Source organism: Eretmochelys imbricata, chromosome 4 (genome assembly GCF_965152235.1).
Source record: "Eretmochelys imbricata isolate rEreImb1 chromosome 4, rEreImb1.hap1, whole genome shotgun sequence".
NCBI lineage: Eukaryota > Metazoa > Chordata > Testudines > Cheloniidae > Eretmochelys > Eretmochelys imbricata.
The window spans coordinates 83,035,240-83,051,812 of NC_135575.1; the positions used below are offsets into that span (position 1 = coordinate 83,035,240).

General features: G+C 42.8%; 1 protein-coding gene across 8 annotated transcripts in view; it reads right to left on the reverse strand.

Moving 5' to 3' along the window:
- Positions 1-704: 704 nt before the first annotated feature.
- Positions 705-16,573, reverse strand: part of IRF2 (interferon regulatory factor 2) — a 64,003-nt gene continuing 48,134 nt past the window's right edge. For 7 of the 8 annotated variants that reach the window (XM_077815527.1, XM_077815522.1, XM_077815525.1 and 4 more), the window contains 4 exons: positions 15,119-15,233; positions 9,867-10,031; positions 4,009-4,055; positions 705-2,037 (listed from right to left, as the gene is read on the reverse strand). In XM_077815527.1, the coding sequence (XP_077671653.1) occupies positions 1,723-2,037; positions 4,009-4,055; positions 9,867-10,031; positions 15,119-15,233 (642 nt within the window). In that variant the 3' untranslated portion in view covers positions 705-1,722. The remainder of the gene's footprint in view (positions 2,038-4,008; positions 4,056-9,866; positions 10,032-15,118; positions 15,234-16,573) is intronic. The other variant, XM_077815520.1, reaches the window with a different exon arrangement.

The following is a 16,573-nucleotide window of genomic DNA, read 5'->3' on the forward strand; positions in this document are numbered from 1 at the left end:
GGGGAGGTCCCACAAAGCTATCTCAGAAAAGCCTTGAGCTGCATTATCTTTTCTATAACCCTCCTCATCTGAGTTTACTGAGGCAAAATAAGTTCTTGCCCAAGATCACCCATTAGAACATCAGCTGTGTTGTGCCATGGATTTGTAAGCTGCACTTCACACGGACAGTGGTGCTAAGGACTGAGGGTGTGACGTGGCATTGAGTTACTGATATAGCAGAATCCTACAGATCAGAACCCCCACTATCCAAACCTCCTTTTCGTAATGACCTGGATCAGAACTCAGCATGGTATTTACATGGCTGCCAATCCTGTGTTCAGTCCACTAATAATATTTATTATTATTACTCAGAGGACTTAAAAAATATAACTATCCCCATTTTATAGACAGGGAAACAGAGACAGAGAGACACAACAGGTCAGTAGCAGAGTTGGGAACAGAGCCCTGGTCTCCTGATTACCAGTTTGGTGCCCTGACCATTGGACCATATTGCCTTTAAGTCCCAGTTGCTTTTTCTATCTGTGCTGTGCTGCAGTTGTCCCACAGTACTTCCTATTTCATTCACAATGTACAGGATAGTTCTTGATTCTAAAGCAAAGGCTAATCCCAGTTTTCCATTATGAGATGTGACACCCTTCACCCTCATCTTTCATCCTAAAAGCCCAAGCAGTGTGGATAAGATTAAAAAATGACAAATAAGAGGATTATTAAAAATTTAACTATATCATATTTATTATCAATCCACAGGATAATTTGATTGCTACATGAGCTCATAAAAGCTATTTCACCTTTACAAAATTAAAAAAATGTGCCACAAGGATGTAATAACTGCTGATAACCCACCAAGAACTGAATCTTAAAATTATAAATTTGCTGTAGAAAAGATTTAAAAAAAAAACAATTATATTCACTTTAGAATTTTACTTTGAATAAAATATTCCCCTGTATAAAAAATAAAAAAGCCTGCTCTGGTTAGAATTAGAGTATTTTTTTCTTCTTGAAATCTGGGAATTTGCATAATATCTCTGTAATATTTTTCTTCCTATTGTACCACGCGGCATTCAAGCATAGCAGATTAGAAACAAACACGAGAAAAGCAGTCTTAATGTGTGAAATCCATATAGGAAGGTTTACCTTCCTTTTCTTTCCCCTACTGCTCAAGGCTTGTTAGAAAGAATAGCCTTGGAAAAGAATAAAGATGGGAGGGGGCTTTGAATGTGCCATTCATTAGAGCAAGGTAATAAAAGGCCTTTTCGTAAGTGCTTTTTAATAAGGTGCAGAAGCAGACTGCAACGTTGCTAGTACTGCACTATGTACATATTCACAATAAATTTTTTGTATTTAAAAAAAATTCCAGCTAGTTCACATTTTCTCTTCCATTCTGAGGCTTTCAGTTCCATCACAGCCTTGACTGCAAGAAGTGCAGCAACACCACTTCCCTTGTGGTTGTTGGTCCTCTTATGAAGTACTGGAACTTATATAAGTGGGCCAAAGTTCTGTTTTTCCTATGCAGTAACCTTGGAAATCCATCTGGTTTCAGGTATACATACTGAGGGCTGGAGTCCTGAGTTAAAAAGCTCCAGTACTGGAGTCGGACACAGCAATGTTCTATATGGTCAAGGCTTTCCCTTAGATTTGTCTAATGTGCGTCAGAGTTGCACCTCTTCTAGAGAGACATAAAATACAAAAACAAACCAAAACTAAAGAGACACAGTCAAAGGCTTAGCAGCTCTTGACTCTCGACTGGGTGATGTCTGATGTTTTCTTGATGACACTAGCCCGTGTCTCATGGTCTGGCCTGCTGCTGCTGGCAGAAGCTGAAGACACCACTTGTGGGAGAGGGATAGCTGGGAAGGGGGGCCAGGAGCTGTTGTAAGGCAGTGGGGAGCTTTCTTCTTTGATGGTGACCTGGAGGTCAGGCTTGTTGGAAGTCACAAAAGTAGCCATACTGGGAAGAATATGAGACGTGTTCCTCATACCCAGGTTGCTCAGATACTGTTTGCCTTCAATGTTTTTCTTTTGCCAATGAAGCCGACCCTGAAAAGAAAAAAAAACTGTCAGTGAATGTGATTTTGTAAACTACTCCTGCTAACATAACTGATACAGAGGCTGCTCTCTTCTCTCTTTCAGTCATGCCCTAAATTTCATTACGGTGTTGTAGCCAAATAAAGGACCATGTAGTAAGGAATGGCTACTAAAAGCTGTGCTTCTAGCCTTTTATGTGTGACTTTGTGATTTCTTCTCCCTCCAATCCCACTCTCTGAAGTCTAGGTGTTCCTCTGCATAATTTACCCTGCTGATGGAAAACAAAGGCCATACTCTCAGTTATTCTGGAAAAATGGGCAGTGGGGCAAGGAACTCTGAGCTTCAAAGTTCAAAATTTCCCCCCATTGGTCTGTCAGGGGATTCCCTCCTCCTTGGAATGGGCAAGGGTTTCAGTCCCTGAATTCAGGGGAAGTTTGGTCACCCACAGAAGTCAAGTGCCTAAACACAGATGATGTCTTTCCTTAGCCAGCACAGAACAGAATCCAGTGGCTGTTAACTCTGCTAGCATTATTCTTTCATGGGCTATCCACTCGGATATCTACATGGCCTGTAGGTGATCATGCCACAGAGATCTGCTCCATCCCCTAATGAATGTGGAACATCAGTGCACACCCAGGAGGGGAATTCTGTGAGACTGGGGAGCAGGGTAATCTTACTATAGAACTAGTGCTAAGCCCTGCACTGAGAAGCAAGTAGAGACATTTTTCATCCCCAGCTTGTTCAGACTGTCCTAGGGGTGTCTGCTGAGTTTTGTTCTCCTCTTCCTGCAGCAGCAGGATGGAAAATATGGCCCACATGACCAGCAATGTTTTAGGGTCACTTTCCTTATTCATGCCCTACTAAAGCCAACCCTCCTTCTGGCAGCAAGTAGCAGCTCAGCCGTACTCCAGCACACTACCCTGCAAGGTGCTATTTTTACATCCTTAGAGAATTTTCACTTCTTTTTATGGTATTAAATGTCATTAGCTGGGTAAGTGCTCCCCCAAGCTCCCCTCCCCCTTTAGGAGGATGAGAGATGAAGAGCTTATTTAACGTTCAAGTATGTACACTGAGAGCAGAGTTAATGTTGCTGCTCATTTTTGACTTCATAACAGAATTCTCCCACCGAAAGGATTCCAACTTTTTTTTTTTTTTTTTAAACTGAGCAAGAAAAGGGTCTTGCAGGGAAGTCTTTCATAAATATGAAGCTGGAATCCTGAAGCCAAATTTCAGCCATGTCTCTAATATACATATGTATTTTTATGTCCAATTACATAATCTTCACATATAAAGCTGAGATTTACATGCACAAATAGATGTGCACGCATCTATTCAGCACGTGCAAAATTAGAGCTGCAAATGAAAAATTGTTCCATGGGTTCTGTTAGGTCGCAATAGCTCCACACAATATTTGGTGGTTATATATTATTTCCTTTGATTTCTTTTCATTCAAAGCATGAGGACAAACTCGTCAGGAAAGCTCAACATGCACCACATTTGCAAAAGTCTCCATCATCAAGATCACCATTTCCTGCTATTGTGTGAGCCCAGACAACATACAAGAAAATCCAAACAAGGCTGCTCGCAACCATGATAAAATACTAAGCTACCCAGAAAGCACTGAGCCATAACACACACGCATGCACAAAGCCCCTCCTGTATAAAGAAATTTGTTTCCACAGTTGACATCTCTCCAAAGCACATTTTTGATTTTCCTGTACAAATTAGTTTACTTCTAATTTTGAGAGATCATGAAGTTTGTGTGTGTGTGTGTGTGTGTGTGTGTGTTTTTAAAACAGACATCAACTTCATTCTACAAGCATCTGAACATTCGTCTCCATACAGCCCTCCCTCCACTATTAAAATTAATACTGACTGTGTAGAAATGTATTTTGGTGGGGACAATGGGAAAGAACCTCCACAATATGTGTCACTTTAGTACCTGAAGAATTTCTCCTGAGCACTATAAAACCAAGTGCTTACCTCTGCATTTTCTTCATCACTGGGAATACTGTCCGTCGTTTCACTTTCTGTTGGACAAAATGGAAGTAAAAATGAAAGTTGGCATCATTCTACCTGAAGTATCAAAATCCATCTAAACAGACAATATCCACTGCTAAGAAATAGGTCACTATAACTTCTTCTAGAGCTAGCAAAGATTAAAAGAAACACACAAATAAATAAATAAATCAAACATGCATGGATTGACTCCAGACTTGTAACATGAGGCCTATATAAAACAGCTTGCTGAACCTGTGAGCACCTGAACAGAGTGAAATAAAAAAGGTTAACACGATAAACAAGCCTGTGCACTTAAAACAGGAAAATAGACTACACTAGATGTAGGAAATGTTAAAGAGAAGCAGATGCACAAGGGGCTTATCACTGCTTAACCTTATGGGCAAAAGAAGAGACTTTATTTTCCTTCACCACTGTGTTTGCTATCTTTTTATGGTGTAGCTAAAATGTTGCAAAATCCTTTCCTTTGCTTTATCACTGTTCACGACTGCGCCCAAAGAGAGATAAAGATGCTTTCACTTGATAATTTCTATCTAAACTTTCAGCCTCAAGGTCTAGTCTTCTGTAACATATTTTGTTACTGCTACTATAGAATTTGTTCTCATTTACTCTTATTTCATCCTTCTCTTGCCCTTAATATCCCAACCCAAGCCCCTCCATCACTGAATCTCCACACACATCCCTTTTATGATCCCCACAACTGCTGTACCTTCCTTGCCCCCCACCTGTAATCATCCTCTCGATCACTACACCTCCACATACACACACTCCTGCCATCAGCTCCCCAAGCACTGTACCTCTATTCACACGCATGCACACACACCCTCTCCTCACCCCCTAACCACTGCACCTCTACACACACACCCCTCTCCTCATCCTCCCACTGCACCTCCCCCTCCCCCCACACACCTGCCATAATCCCACCAACCACTGCACCTTCACACACATATACCCCTCCCATACTTCCCCTGAGCACTGTACTCACACATGCCTCTTATCATCCCCCCCCATACACACACAATGCCTCCACCTCCACACTTCTCATCACATCCGTGTTCCTGTCTCCTAACCCAAATGCACACACTGTAACCGAGTGGGGGTGAGTGGGCCATAGACACATACAGGGCTAAGCAAATAGATGGGATCATTGCATTCTGGAAAAGTCACTTTATTGCAGCATAACCTATCCACATGAGGGAGTTATATAAAAACAGCTGTAGCAGAATAGTTATTCTGATAAGGATTAGGACTTTGTACAACTTCACATGTGCTGACCTGGATAAACAGAGTTGCCGCAAGATGGTTTTTGCCAATTAAACCAAACTACAAGCTAGGAAAGGGAAGGCAGGAGAACAATCTGTATAGAAGATGAGGGGCACAATTTGGGAATGACATGGATAGAAAGAATTCATATGGAGACATGAAACAGATACTCCGATGTACAGAAATGTGTGGTAATAAAGAATTTTGTCATGCAAACAAGAAGGAATCTGTCCTCAATGTTTATATATTATCAAAAGCCTGAGCAAGAGAAGGTTCCAGCACTGGCAAGGGGAGAAGATCACTGGGATGCACAAAATTCAAAAGGAAAGAGAGGCTGCAAGACTATTTGAATTACTGTCAGCAAGATGAGGTAAGCAAAGAATGAGGCTAGCAAATGAGGGCAATAGGTGGGGGTTTGCTTGAACAGCTTCAAAAAGGAGGTAGATGGGTTTTTGCAAGAAAACATTTTTGTGTACCTCAGACCACTGTTTTGTAGCAGTGATAAAATAATTGTTATCATGGTAAGTCACTGCATAATGAGGTGGCCTTTTCACGCATACAATATGCGCATAGGATGTATCAGGCACATCCCTTGTGCATTACTCTGCCACACCATGCTATTGCAAGGTCCAAAACAAACCTGGGACTCTTGAATGTTTGTACCATTTGGATTTGCACAGTGCAAAGTAGAGCCAGGAGAAGTGAGATTATCCTATGAATTTCAGGATTGGTGGCAGCCCTAACATAAAACGCACAGGGATTCCTATCCTGTGAATCATTTGTATGCTTAAAAAAAATCCTGGGCCAGATCCTTGTCTGCTGCCATGAAATGCACTCATGAAGTAGAAAGGTGGCATTAAGTCACCTTCATGTTTACCCAAGCCTGAACTAGCTGTGCACAAGGCTGATCCCCCGTCATGGAGTTAGAACATCCTGAAGACTCCCACGATTCCAGTACAACAGCTGAGAATCAGCAATGCAGAGGGACACCACAACTGTGCCTCATTTTCACGAACACTGGAGGATGTGCCTACTCTTGGGTGATCCTCCCATAACCAGCATAGCTGACCATAGGGCTGCTTCATGACAATGGAGTGGTGCAAAGCAGATGCTGCACATCCGAAGATCTAGTTCCACATATTTTCTATGTACTCATATTATTTATTCAGATTCTTTGGCAGAGGTTAAGAGAAGCATTTTTGTCATGTTCAGTTATACTGGGAAAGTTGTGCAAGAAGCATTTGACAGACAGACAAATGTTTCTAAGGCCCGATCTTCCATTAGTAATACATTTTATAACATCCTCCTCCCAAAGCCCCGCTGAAGCTCGGGCCATTACAGACTAACCACAGTGGCCATGATGATCATATATCAGCATGTGACAGAGCAATGCTGGAGGTGATTCCAAGAGAACATGATGCTATTCACCCTAACATTAAGATAAAAATATTTTCTATAAAAATGTGTCTGGAACTAACTTGCCTAATGGTTGAAAGATAAAGCCACAGAGAGAGTAATGACAGGTTTCAGAGTAACAGCCGTGTTAGTCTGTATTCGCAAAAAGAAAAGGAGTACTTGTGGCACCTTAGAGACTAACCAATTTATTTGAGCATAAGCTTTCGTGAGCTACAGCTCACGATCCGATGAAGTGAGCTGTAGCTCACGAAAGCTTATGCTCAAATAAACTGGTTAGTCTCTAAGGTGCCACAAGTACTCCTTTTCTTTTTTAGAGAGAGTAATAAGTCATACCCAGACCAATGTAATATTAATGACCGTTTAAAATGATAAACATTTCTGTTTCTACCCGTGCCCTCCGAAGGCTTGTAAGCTAGTTGACAACTGTGCAAAAATGAAGGACATGTTGTGTCTCAGACTGTTGCCACCTTTCAAGTATGTTTAGATCAGTAACTGTCCAGCTTTGCCATTCTGCAGACCTCTGCAACAGAGACAGCCTCCCCTCTGCAACTCCCAATTCCACACTTGCACAGTGACATTATCATCAGCTGAAGTGCCTAGAGGCTCCAGCCCCTTTGTGCTAGACACTGTGCAGACACATAGCAAAGAGACAGTCCCTACCCCAAAGAGTTTAGGCCCAGATCCTTAAAGTTATATCGGTGCCTAAATCCCATTGATTTCAATGGGAGTTAAGTACTCAAACACCTTTGAGGATGTGGGCCTCCATGTCAAAGTATCTATAGTGCTCAGTTCTGTGGCCCATCTCCCAATTCTCCACTGTGTCTATCTGTTCTGAGGCTCCACAAACTATAACTTTAGAACCACTGAGCAAGAGCACTAGTGGAATGTTGGCAATGTATTTCCGTCCACACCCAACGAGACTATGAAATACTCAGTCTAGATTTCCTTAGTCTAGTATTTGCTTCAGGCACCTTAGAAACTAAAGCTTTCAAATGTGCCTTCAGATTTAACAAACTACATTTTGTAATGATTACGATCACTACATTTCAATATTTTGGTTGATTAAAAATAAGTAATAATGAAATGTAGTTTAGACTATTCAGGGATACATTCTGCTAGCCCTTCTCATGTTAAAAAGCACCTTTTTCCAGGAATTGTTCCATTGAAGCCACTTGTGGAACAAGCTTCTATTCACACAAGTAAGGCTAGCAGTATCTGGCTCCTTGTTCCCTGTAATTATTACATGGGACATCCATGGGACAATTAGTAAATGTGAATTACATGCAAATGGACAAAATATACTGTACATACTACTTTTCTTGCTTTACAGTATGATAAACGTTAAAGAAAACTGGAGTGAATAGTGGGAGATACAATATGTAAAAATAAGGCTGTGCAGGGAGAGAAGGGGAAGAGAAAACAGGCCATTATGCTTCCCTGGCCTCTTAAAATAGGATTCATCTGTAATCCAATGATAGTGACTAATCAAGAGAAATCGTGGGATGAAGAGCAAATGTGATAACTCTAAAAACAACATCAGTTCTATAAGGCAGGAATAGTAAACACTGTCAACTTAAATTTGGGCCAATGTTTACATGTTGTAAAAACAAGCTTTTATAAAATGTAGAAATGTTTCCATATGGAAAATATCCAATGAAAACAGTTGTTTTTAAACAAACATTCTCCATCAGCATCTAAAGCCCCAAAACTGCAGCACTAAGAATCTGAAAGCGATACTAAAATGTCAAAAAAGTGAAACTAACTTCATTGATTTTCAGTTCAAGCTGAGAGAAATACAGAAAGAAAAAAAACAGTATAAATAGTGGCAGAAACACTGGATTTTTAACTGTCTTTCACCTTTTATAATCAAAGGTGTTTTAGAGAAAGAAACTTGATTGCAGCATAAGGAGACAAGGTGAGTGAGGTAATCTCTTTTATTGGACCAACTTCTGTTGGTGAGAGAGACAAGCTTTCAATCTACATCATTTTAAGTTGACACTCTCTCTCTAATAAAAGATGTGCATCCTTAACTGATTTTGCACCTACAAAGGTTTACTTTCCATTAGTTACTTAATTGCCATTAGTTAAATTCCATTAGTTAAATTCCATTATGTTTCCCTCCTAAGACAGATGTTGCTTTCTGGCTTCCCAGTGTGAAACTAGGGAAGATACTTGGAAGTATTCAGAGGTGAAAGTAAGCCAGTACGCCCCGGTACGGCGTACCTGTAAGAGCCGGTGCGCCGTACCGGGACCGGCTTTCCCAGAGGGCAATTTAAAGCCCTGGGGTAGTGGCGGTGGGGCTCTGGCGGGGATTTAAAGGGCCCCAGAGCTCCAGCCGCCGCTACTGCCCCGGGCCTTTAAATCCCCGCCTGAGCCCTGGGGTAGCAGTGGTGGGGCTCCGGAGTGGATTTAAAGGGCCGGGGCAGTAGCGGCGGCTGGAGCCCTGGGGCCCTTTAAATCCCCGACAGAGCCCGGCCACCGCTACTCCAGGGCTCGGGCAGCAGGGCTCAGACGGGGATTTAAAGGGCTCGGGGCTCTGGCAGCCGCTACCACAGCGGAGCCCCAGGCCCTTTAAAGCTCTGCCAGAGCCCCAGGGTAGCAGTGGCAGCTGGGAGCCCCCAGGGCTCCTCAGTGATTTAAAGGGCCTGGGGCTCTGCTGTGGTAGCGGCAGCTGGAGCCCTGGGCCCTTTAAATCGCCCCCGAGCCCTGGGGTTCCCAGCCGCCTCTGCACCTGGTAGCTCGGGGGTGATTTAAAGGGCCCCGAGCTCCCAGCCGCCACTACCGCAGCTGGAGCCCTGGCCCTTTAAATCAAGATTTAAAGGGCCCGGGGATTTAAGGCCCTGCCTCTTTAGGTTAAGGCCACGCCTCTTCTGGTTGAGGCCACGCCCCCTGTTCAGGACTCCGGCGTACCGGTAAGTCCTCTAACTTACTTTCACCCCTGGAAGTATTAGAACTCACGTCCAAAAAAATGATCAGTGAAGTATAAGGGTTTCAGAATCTGTCAACTACCCTAAGGTACAAAGAAAAGAAACCATCCACCACCTCCCCAATGGTGGTATCTGCCTAAATTTCTTAGGCCTATGTAACATTCCAGCACTACCCGGTGAGCTCTTCTGAATCTTGTGAAAGTTCTTTTGACTTACCTGCATAGGAGGAGACTGGGGAGATCTGCAGAGGGTACAGCTGACTCATGCTGAGGGGCTGCTCATCACACTCTGTTGTCACCTCTACTACTTGGCAAACATCAGGAGGATTGGCAACTATCACCTGCTCCTCAGTACTGCCATCAAGGTGGGGGTGTCCTACAACTCCATATCAGAAGGAAGAGATAGGTTATTGCAAGACTCCCTGATTTGTCAGACACATTGAACTGTTGCATTAGTACAAAGGAGGGCAAACTATGGCCCACAGGCTGGATCCGGCCTGTGAGCCATTTTAAGCCGACCCGCGAGCTCCTGCTGGGGAGCAGGGTCTGGGGGTTTGCCCCGCTCCAGTGCTCCAGCCGGGAAGCGGGGTCGGGGGCCACTCCACACAGCTCCTGGAAGCTGCAGCATGGCCCCGCTCTGGCATAGCAACCGGGGAGCAGGGACGGGGGGCCACTCCACATGGCTCCCGGAAGCTGCAGCATGCCCCCCACCCCACCCCAGCTCCTATGCGCGCCAATGGCTCCACTCCAATGGTCCTCTCCAGGGCTTCAATGGGAGCTGCAGGGGCGGTGGCTGCAGAGGGGCAGTGTGCAGAGCCACCAGGCCACGCCTCCACATAGGAGCCAAAGAAGGGACATGTCGCTGCTTCCGAGAGCCGCTTGAGGTAAGCGCTGCTCGGAGCCTGCACCCCTGAGCCTCTCCTCATGCCCTGACCTCCGACCCAGCCCTGATCCCCCTCCTGTCCTCCAAACCCCTCAATCCCAGCCTGAAGCACCCTTCTGCACCACAAACCCCTCATCTCCAGCCCCACCCCAGAGCCTGCACCCCCAGCCGGAGCCTGCACTCCTGCCCACACCCCAACCCCCTGCCCCAGCCCTGATCCCTCTCCTGCCCTCCAAACCCCTTGATCCCAGCCCAGAGCAACCTCCTAGACCCCAAGCCCCTCATCCCCAGCCCCACCCCTAGCCAGAGTCTGCACTCCTTCCCGCACATTACTCCCCCACCCCAGCCTGGAGCCTCCTCCTGCACCCTGAACTCCTCATTTCTGGCCCCACCCCAGAGCCCGCACCACCAACCAGAGCCCTCACCCCCTTCTGCACCCCAACCCCAATTTTGTGAGCATCCATGGCCCACCATACAATTTATATTCCCAGATGTGGCCCTTGGGCCAAACAGTTTACCCACCCCTGCATTAGTAGTTAAATTGTGGTCTTCTCACTACAGTTTCTGTGCTTGCCTCCATGCCTGACTGTTTCTAACAAGGCTTCTAAGGAAATTTTGGTTGATATTTTCAGTCTCTAACACCTTTAAAGCTGCCACCTTCCTTTCCAGTTGTCACCACTGGAAATGCTTAAGCAGATGAGTAAGTGTGGCCCACAGCCAGAGGTAGCCCACAGTTCCACAATGCAACCTGTAGCTATGCTTATCTTTAATAGAGAATTCAGGGCTTGCCAGAGTATGCAGGGCTCCATCTTTATCAGAACATTACTTGCTAGAATCAGTGATTACTGTAGGCTGCACTTCTGTATTAATGGTGATGGGTAGCTGCAATACTTCCCTCTTAATGTCAGACGCAGCGCCTGGCAAGTTGCCAGTGCTTTGCGGACTTTGGATGCCCTGATACACATCAGGTACTCTAAGGCACAGTGATTCAAAACTCATTTACAGACAATGGCCCAAATTAACCCCTGGATAACTCTACTGATTTCAGTGGTTTTAAACAGGGAATGAATCTGGCTGAGTTTCTCCTGGAGACAGGAATGAGGCAGGGACTTCTTGCCATCCCCTGCAATATCAGCTACTGTATGTAAAAAGCAATGTTGAGCTTGTTAGCCTCTAAGCACCAGGGTCTGTGACTGAAATGTATTTCATGATCTTTGCGCTGCAATTTGGTTAAATATTAACAAAGGAGTTTCCCACTTCGGCAGGTAAATGCTGCTCCACACCTTGGTTAGAAAAAGCTGCATTTTTTTTCCTCTACAAAGTTGAGGCAGCCTGTAATATTCTGCAATTTCTTCATTCAAGGATCCCAAAACACTTTACAGACATTAGGTAAGCCACACAACACAGCTGTGAGACAACTAAATATTTTTACACCTGTTTTACAGATGAGTAAACTAAGGCACCCAGAGGTTAACTGACAGTGAAACAAAGGTAAAAGCCAGGAAGAAAACCCTGAACTTCCAGACATGTGTTCAACCCACAGACAAATACTTCCTCCTTGTACAACTTCTTTATCTCAACAATATCAACATAAAACAATTACACTAATAAAATGCACCCTCTGTCTAGTAAATGGAGGGGGCATTGTATTACAGAGAGCATATCTATGGTATGTGGTCTGTCCCCCGCTCCACTAGGAAAGGTTTTTTAAATGAACAGGGATTCCAGCACTGATGTGAAATACATTTGCTAAGCAGAAGTTGTGCACAAATATAAATCTAAAATAACCAGCAGGTGATAAAAAGCTCAGGGTTAGACCTAGTCTCATGAGTGTTCCTCAGAATTCACAATCAAAGACAAAAGATAAAATTATGTTCTACTTTCATTTGAACACAGCGGGTCAAAACTCCTTACTCAGGCAAAAGTCTCATGATTTCAATGGGAGTTTTGTGGGAATATGTGCTGCGGGATTTGGTTCAGAGTGATTTGTGACTAGTGATATACTGTTAGACTGAAGGATTATAAAATGATGGATTGCTTTGCCTATTTTAAGGAATAGGAATTGCCATACTGGATCTGATCAACAGTTCATGTAGTCTGGTCTTTTGTCTCTGACAGTGGCCAATATTGGATGCTTCAGAACAAGCTAAAAAGTAACCAAAACACATGTAGAAAATTACACTATGTTGTAACAGGAGGGTTGCAGGGGAGACATTTCTTCTAGCCCCAAACTGGTGCGAAGATTGTACACTGATGTATGACAGATTTACTAATTCTTCTCAGAGATGACATAACTGCAGATGCTATTCTTATTAACAAAAGTGTTAAACAAGCATTTTTTCCCATTTAAATTAATTGCATATAATTTTGTTCTGTAAAATGACAAGTAGCTAATCTGGAAACCTCCCCAAACCAGTATTTTATGAAGCAATCCCAGCAAACATAACTTTAAACAGACATTGACTAGGCTCTTTAAAAGGAGCCTGATTTAGAATTCCTACCACTTTGCTCTAGATACTTACTTCCACTGTAAACAACATTCCTCCTGGTACTGCAGCAAGCTCTCAATAAGAGCAGAGAGGATGGAAAAAACATCCCGTGTTCATTATCAGTGTGAAACTGCGGTGTTGTGCAATGCTGTCTTATTAAGAACACTGCCTTCATGGCCTTATCTTTCTCTTCAGTATCTGGAGAATTCTTACCCAACCCCGAGAGATAACTTCAGTGCACATCAGCAAAAATACTGGTAGCTTGGACAAAATGCCATGGGCTTGGCCTCAGCTGCACCAGCTCCCTCCTTCCCTTCCTCTCCCCAGCACACACACGATGAATCTATTCTGCATTTTCTTTTTTGCTGTTTGTGTTGAAAAGATACTTGGAGTAGTAACTAAGGATTTTTCCCTGTTTAGTTCGGATAGACAGCACACAGCCTAGATAATTAAACTAGAAAGCACGCTCACACAAAAGGATGCTCTCAATTACAGACCAAATCCCAAATGTTTTATTTGTGAAATAAAGATTACTCACATGAGTGAAGGGAGCAGGATTTGGCCCTAGGTATTCCTGCTATGAATGATGTATATCTAGGAACAATGGCAAAAATAAAGCCCTACAACATTTGGATTCGCTTCTGTTTGCCTGAGTAACTTTCCTTATTTTTATTATGGCACATAGACCACACTGATAAATATTAGTGTCATCTACTGGTCTTTTCCTATGAACTACTGAGAACCTCTTATCAATGCAGTGTGCATTTAACTTCCAGTGAAGTTAAATGGAAGTTGAAAGCACTCAGTACCTCACAGAATTGAGCTCTATAAGCCTAGTCCAAATCCATAGTCCATTGAAGTCAGTCTTTCTTTTGACTTAATTGGGATCAGGCTCAATATGCCCCCAAAAGGGTTTAAATTGTCCATTGTTTGACTTATAGTTTGCTAAATAAAGCAAAAATGTATAAAGTTTCTTCCCACTGGCTCCACATCAACCTTTGGGTATTTTAGATTTCAATTTGCACCTGGGTCTGACCTACTTGGGAAATATGGTTCACTACAGTGCTGGAATTCCTCCAAGGCTAATTTTAAGACCCTCTGTAATAGAAGGAGCAGAAACCTAAACATGCTCACAAAAACACAGTGCAATTAAATATACTGCTCCCTGAAGAGCAAAAGCACCCATAAATTTTCCATCCAGAAAAGTCTCTCAGTGAAAAAGCTTACAACTTAGCCTGCAAAATAAACGTGACATAAAACAAGTCATTGCAACTAAAACCTATCATCTTTGCAAAGAGAAAGTTAACATATTTGCAAACACTTCACCTTGTACAGAAAAAAAGACATTCCAGGCCAAGTGGTGATTGAATTTCATTTCACTGAAACAATAACTACAGCCAAAGAACTGTCAAAACATAACCTAACTTACATTGCTAAGAACTAGTTATTCACATTTTACTCTGTCAGCTAACTCCTAACGCACCAGTTTTCACTCATCTTCGCTGTTAACACTGTGATGTTAACAGAACATTCTGTTACTGAGGTGCTGGTTAAAATTATCTGGGTCACATCACATTTAACCCTTTAATATATATTTTTAAATTACCACCAAAATGGCAACCTATCAAAAGCTCTTCAAGCCATCTAGGAATCATGAGAACTCTTTCAACTTCTACACCCCAATTTTACTACCCAGCGTGCACTGGATAAAATATCAACCTGTCTGTGGTTCTCTCTGGAGCTGATTAATGTCAGGAAGGGCCACCAAAGTGATGAGAAATATTTTTTTTTCCCCCCCTCAGAAGATGAGCTTGTTGCTCCCAACCCCTTCTAGCCTTGGAGCAAGGGATTGAGCTAGAGACCTGAACTCACATCCTGGGTTTGTGGCAAACCTTTAGACCTCAAACCTGATCTTGTGAACTATGTTTTATAAAACTTTGGCATACTCCAAAATGTAAAATACTGTTGCTAGGGTCAGCTTCATCCAGCCATATGTGCTATTCTGACACCATCTAAGTCATGAACTGGAGTTTAAAGTCTAAAGACACATGCATACTGGTTTATCACATGTGAGAAGTACACACTGGAAGCACTTACCTACAATGTTCACAGTACTGTCAACTTCACTTTTTATAGTGGAGGGTAGGAAGCAGTCAGAAGAGACCTCAGTTATTCCATTAGTCACTGCGAAAGATGACTCAACGGGTTCTTGCTAGAATGAAAACAGTGGAGTTGTGTCAGATTTATTTTTGGTTTATTTTAGGAATCTTGACTTTATTTTCTATTCATCTCTTTGTGCCAAGATCACAACATATCAAATCAGTTTCTGCCTGTCACATACCCACTGCCCCCCAGGTAGAAGCAGGATGAAGATCAATACTTAAGTTCTCCAAAAGGAGGCCAGAGATAACTACATTTCCATGCCTTCTCCATTTAAACTGAAGTTAAAAGTCACTCTTCACATTGACAGCGAGCCTCCAAAGAACAATCAATTAATATACTATTTGTTATAAAAGATTAACATTAGGGGTAATGAAGTTGACACACTGCCTTAAAACAGCGTTTTATTAAATATTTATCCTCACTGCTTTCCAAACATACTGCAGCACTGAATTCTTTCTGAAATAACGCCTGAAGTGTCTGTTCAGTAATTACTAAATTCTATCCTTAATTTTTCTTGATCACAAGAGTCCAAAACAAAACAAAGCATTTATACTAAATCAAACCTTCTAGATCTTGTCACAGCTGTTGCCATAGGGCAATTCTGTTGGGAAAACAACCACCCCTGTTCTATACACAATATACCTCTATGCATTAGCTGTATGTCAGCTGGGGAATCTATACAACTCTCCTTTGAATATACTGTAGAAGTTATTACAAAAACTTGGGAGTTCTTTAACAGGCCATCATTTTTTTAAAACAAGGGATTAACTGCAAGATCAGCCCTCCTCCCTGCTGGATACCTGACAAGGCCTACAAATCATACAGGATATAATCTGATTTTGGACTGACAATGCCAGGATTAATAGGAAGGGCCTGATTCAATTTTGCCCTGAAACTTGTGTGATCATTTACATCTGAGCAAACTGAGTGCAAAGTAGGTGTAAAAATATACCATTCCAATTTGGTAGCATTTTATACTCACTTTGCATTGGGCTTCAAGTTTTCAGTTCCCAGCCATTCACTCTGGAAATCCAATAAATGTTATGATCATGGTGGCAGAGAGACTGTAGGGACAGTGTGATGTCCCTTTTCTCGTGAGCTTGCTCTAACTGGATAGTTTTTGGCAGGCATAGCTGCAGTGCTACCAACCAAGTAGTTACCATTTTTGGTCCTGATTCTTGTTTACACCTCTCTTTACAACGGGGCCTTAAAGTGAGTGAAAATCTAATTTAGTCCCATCTGAAGGACCCTTTACATTGCCAGAGCTGTGTAAAATGCCCTTAGCGTAAATGAGAAACAGGCCCTTTATATGTGATGTCAGTTGTGTCAGGCCCATAAATCAAAGCATCAGTGTCTTCAGTCCACAACTGGAAAGGATGAATTCTGATA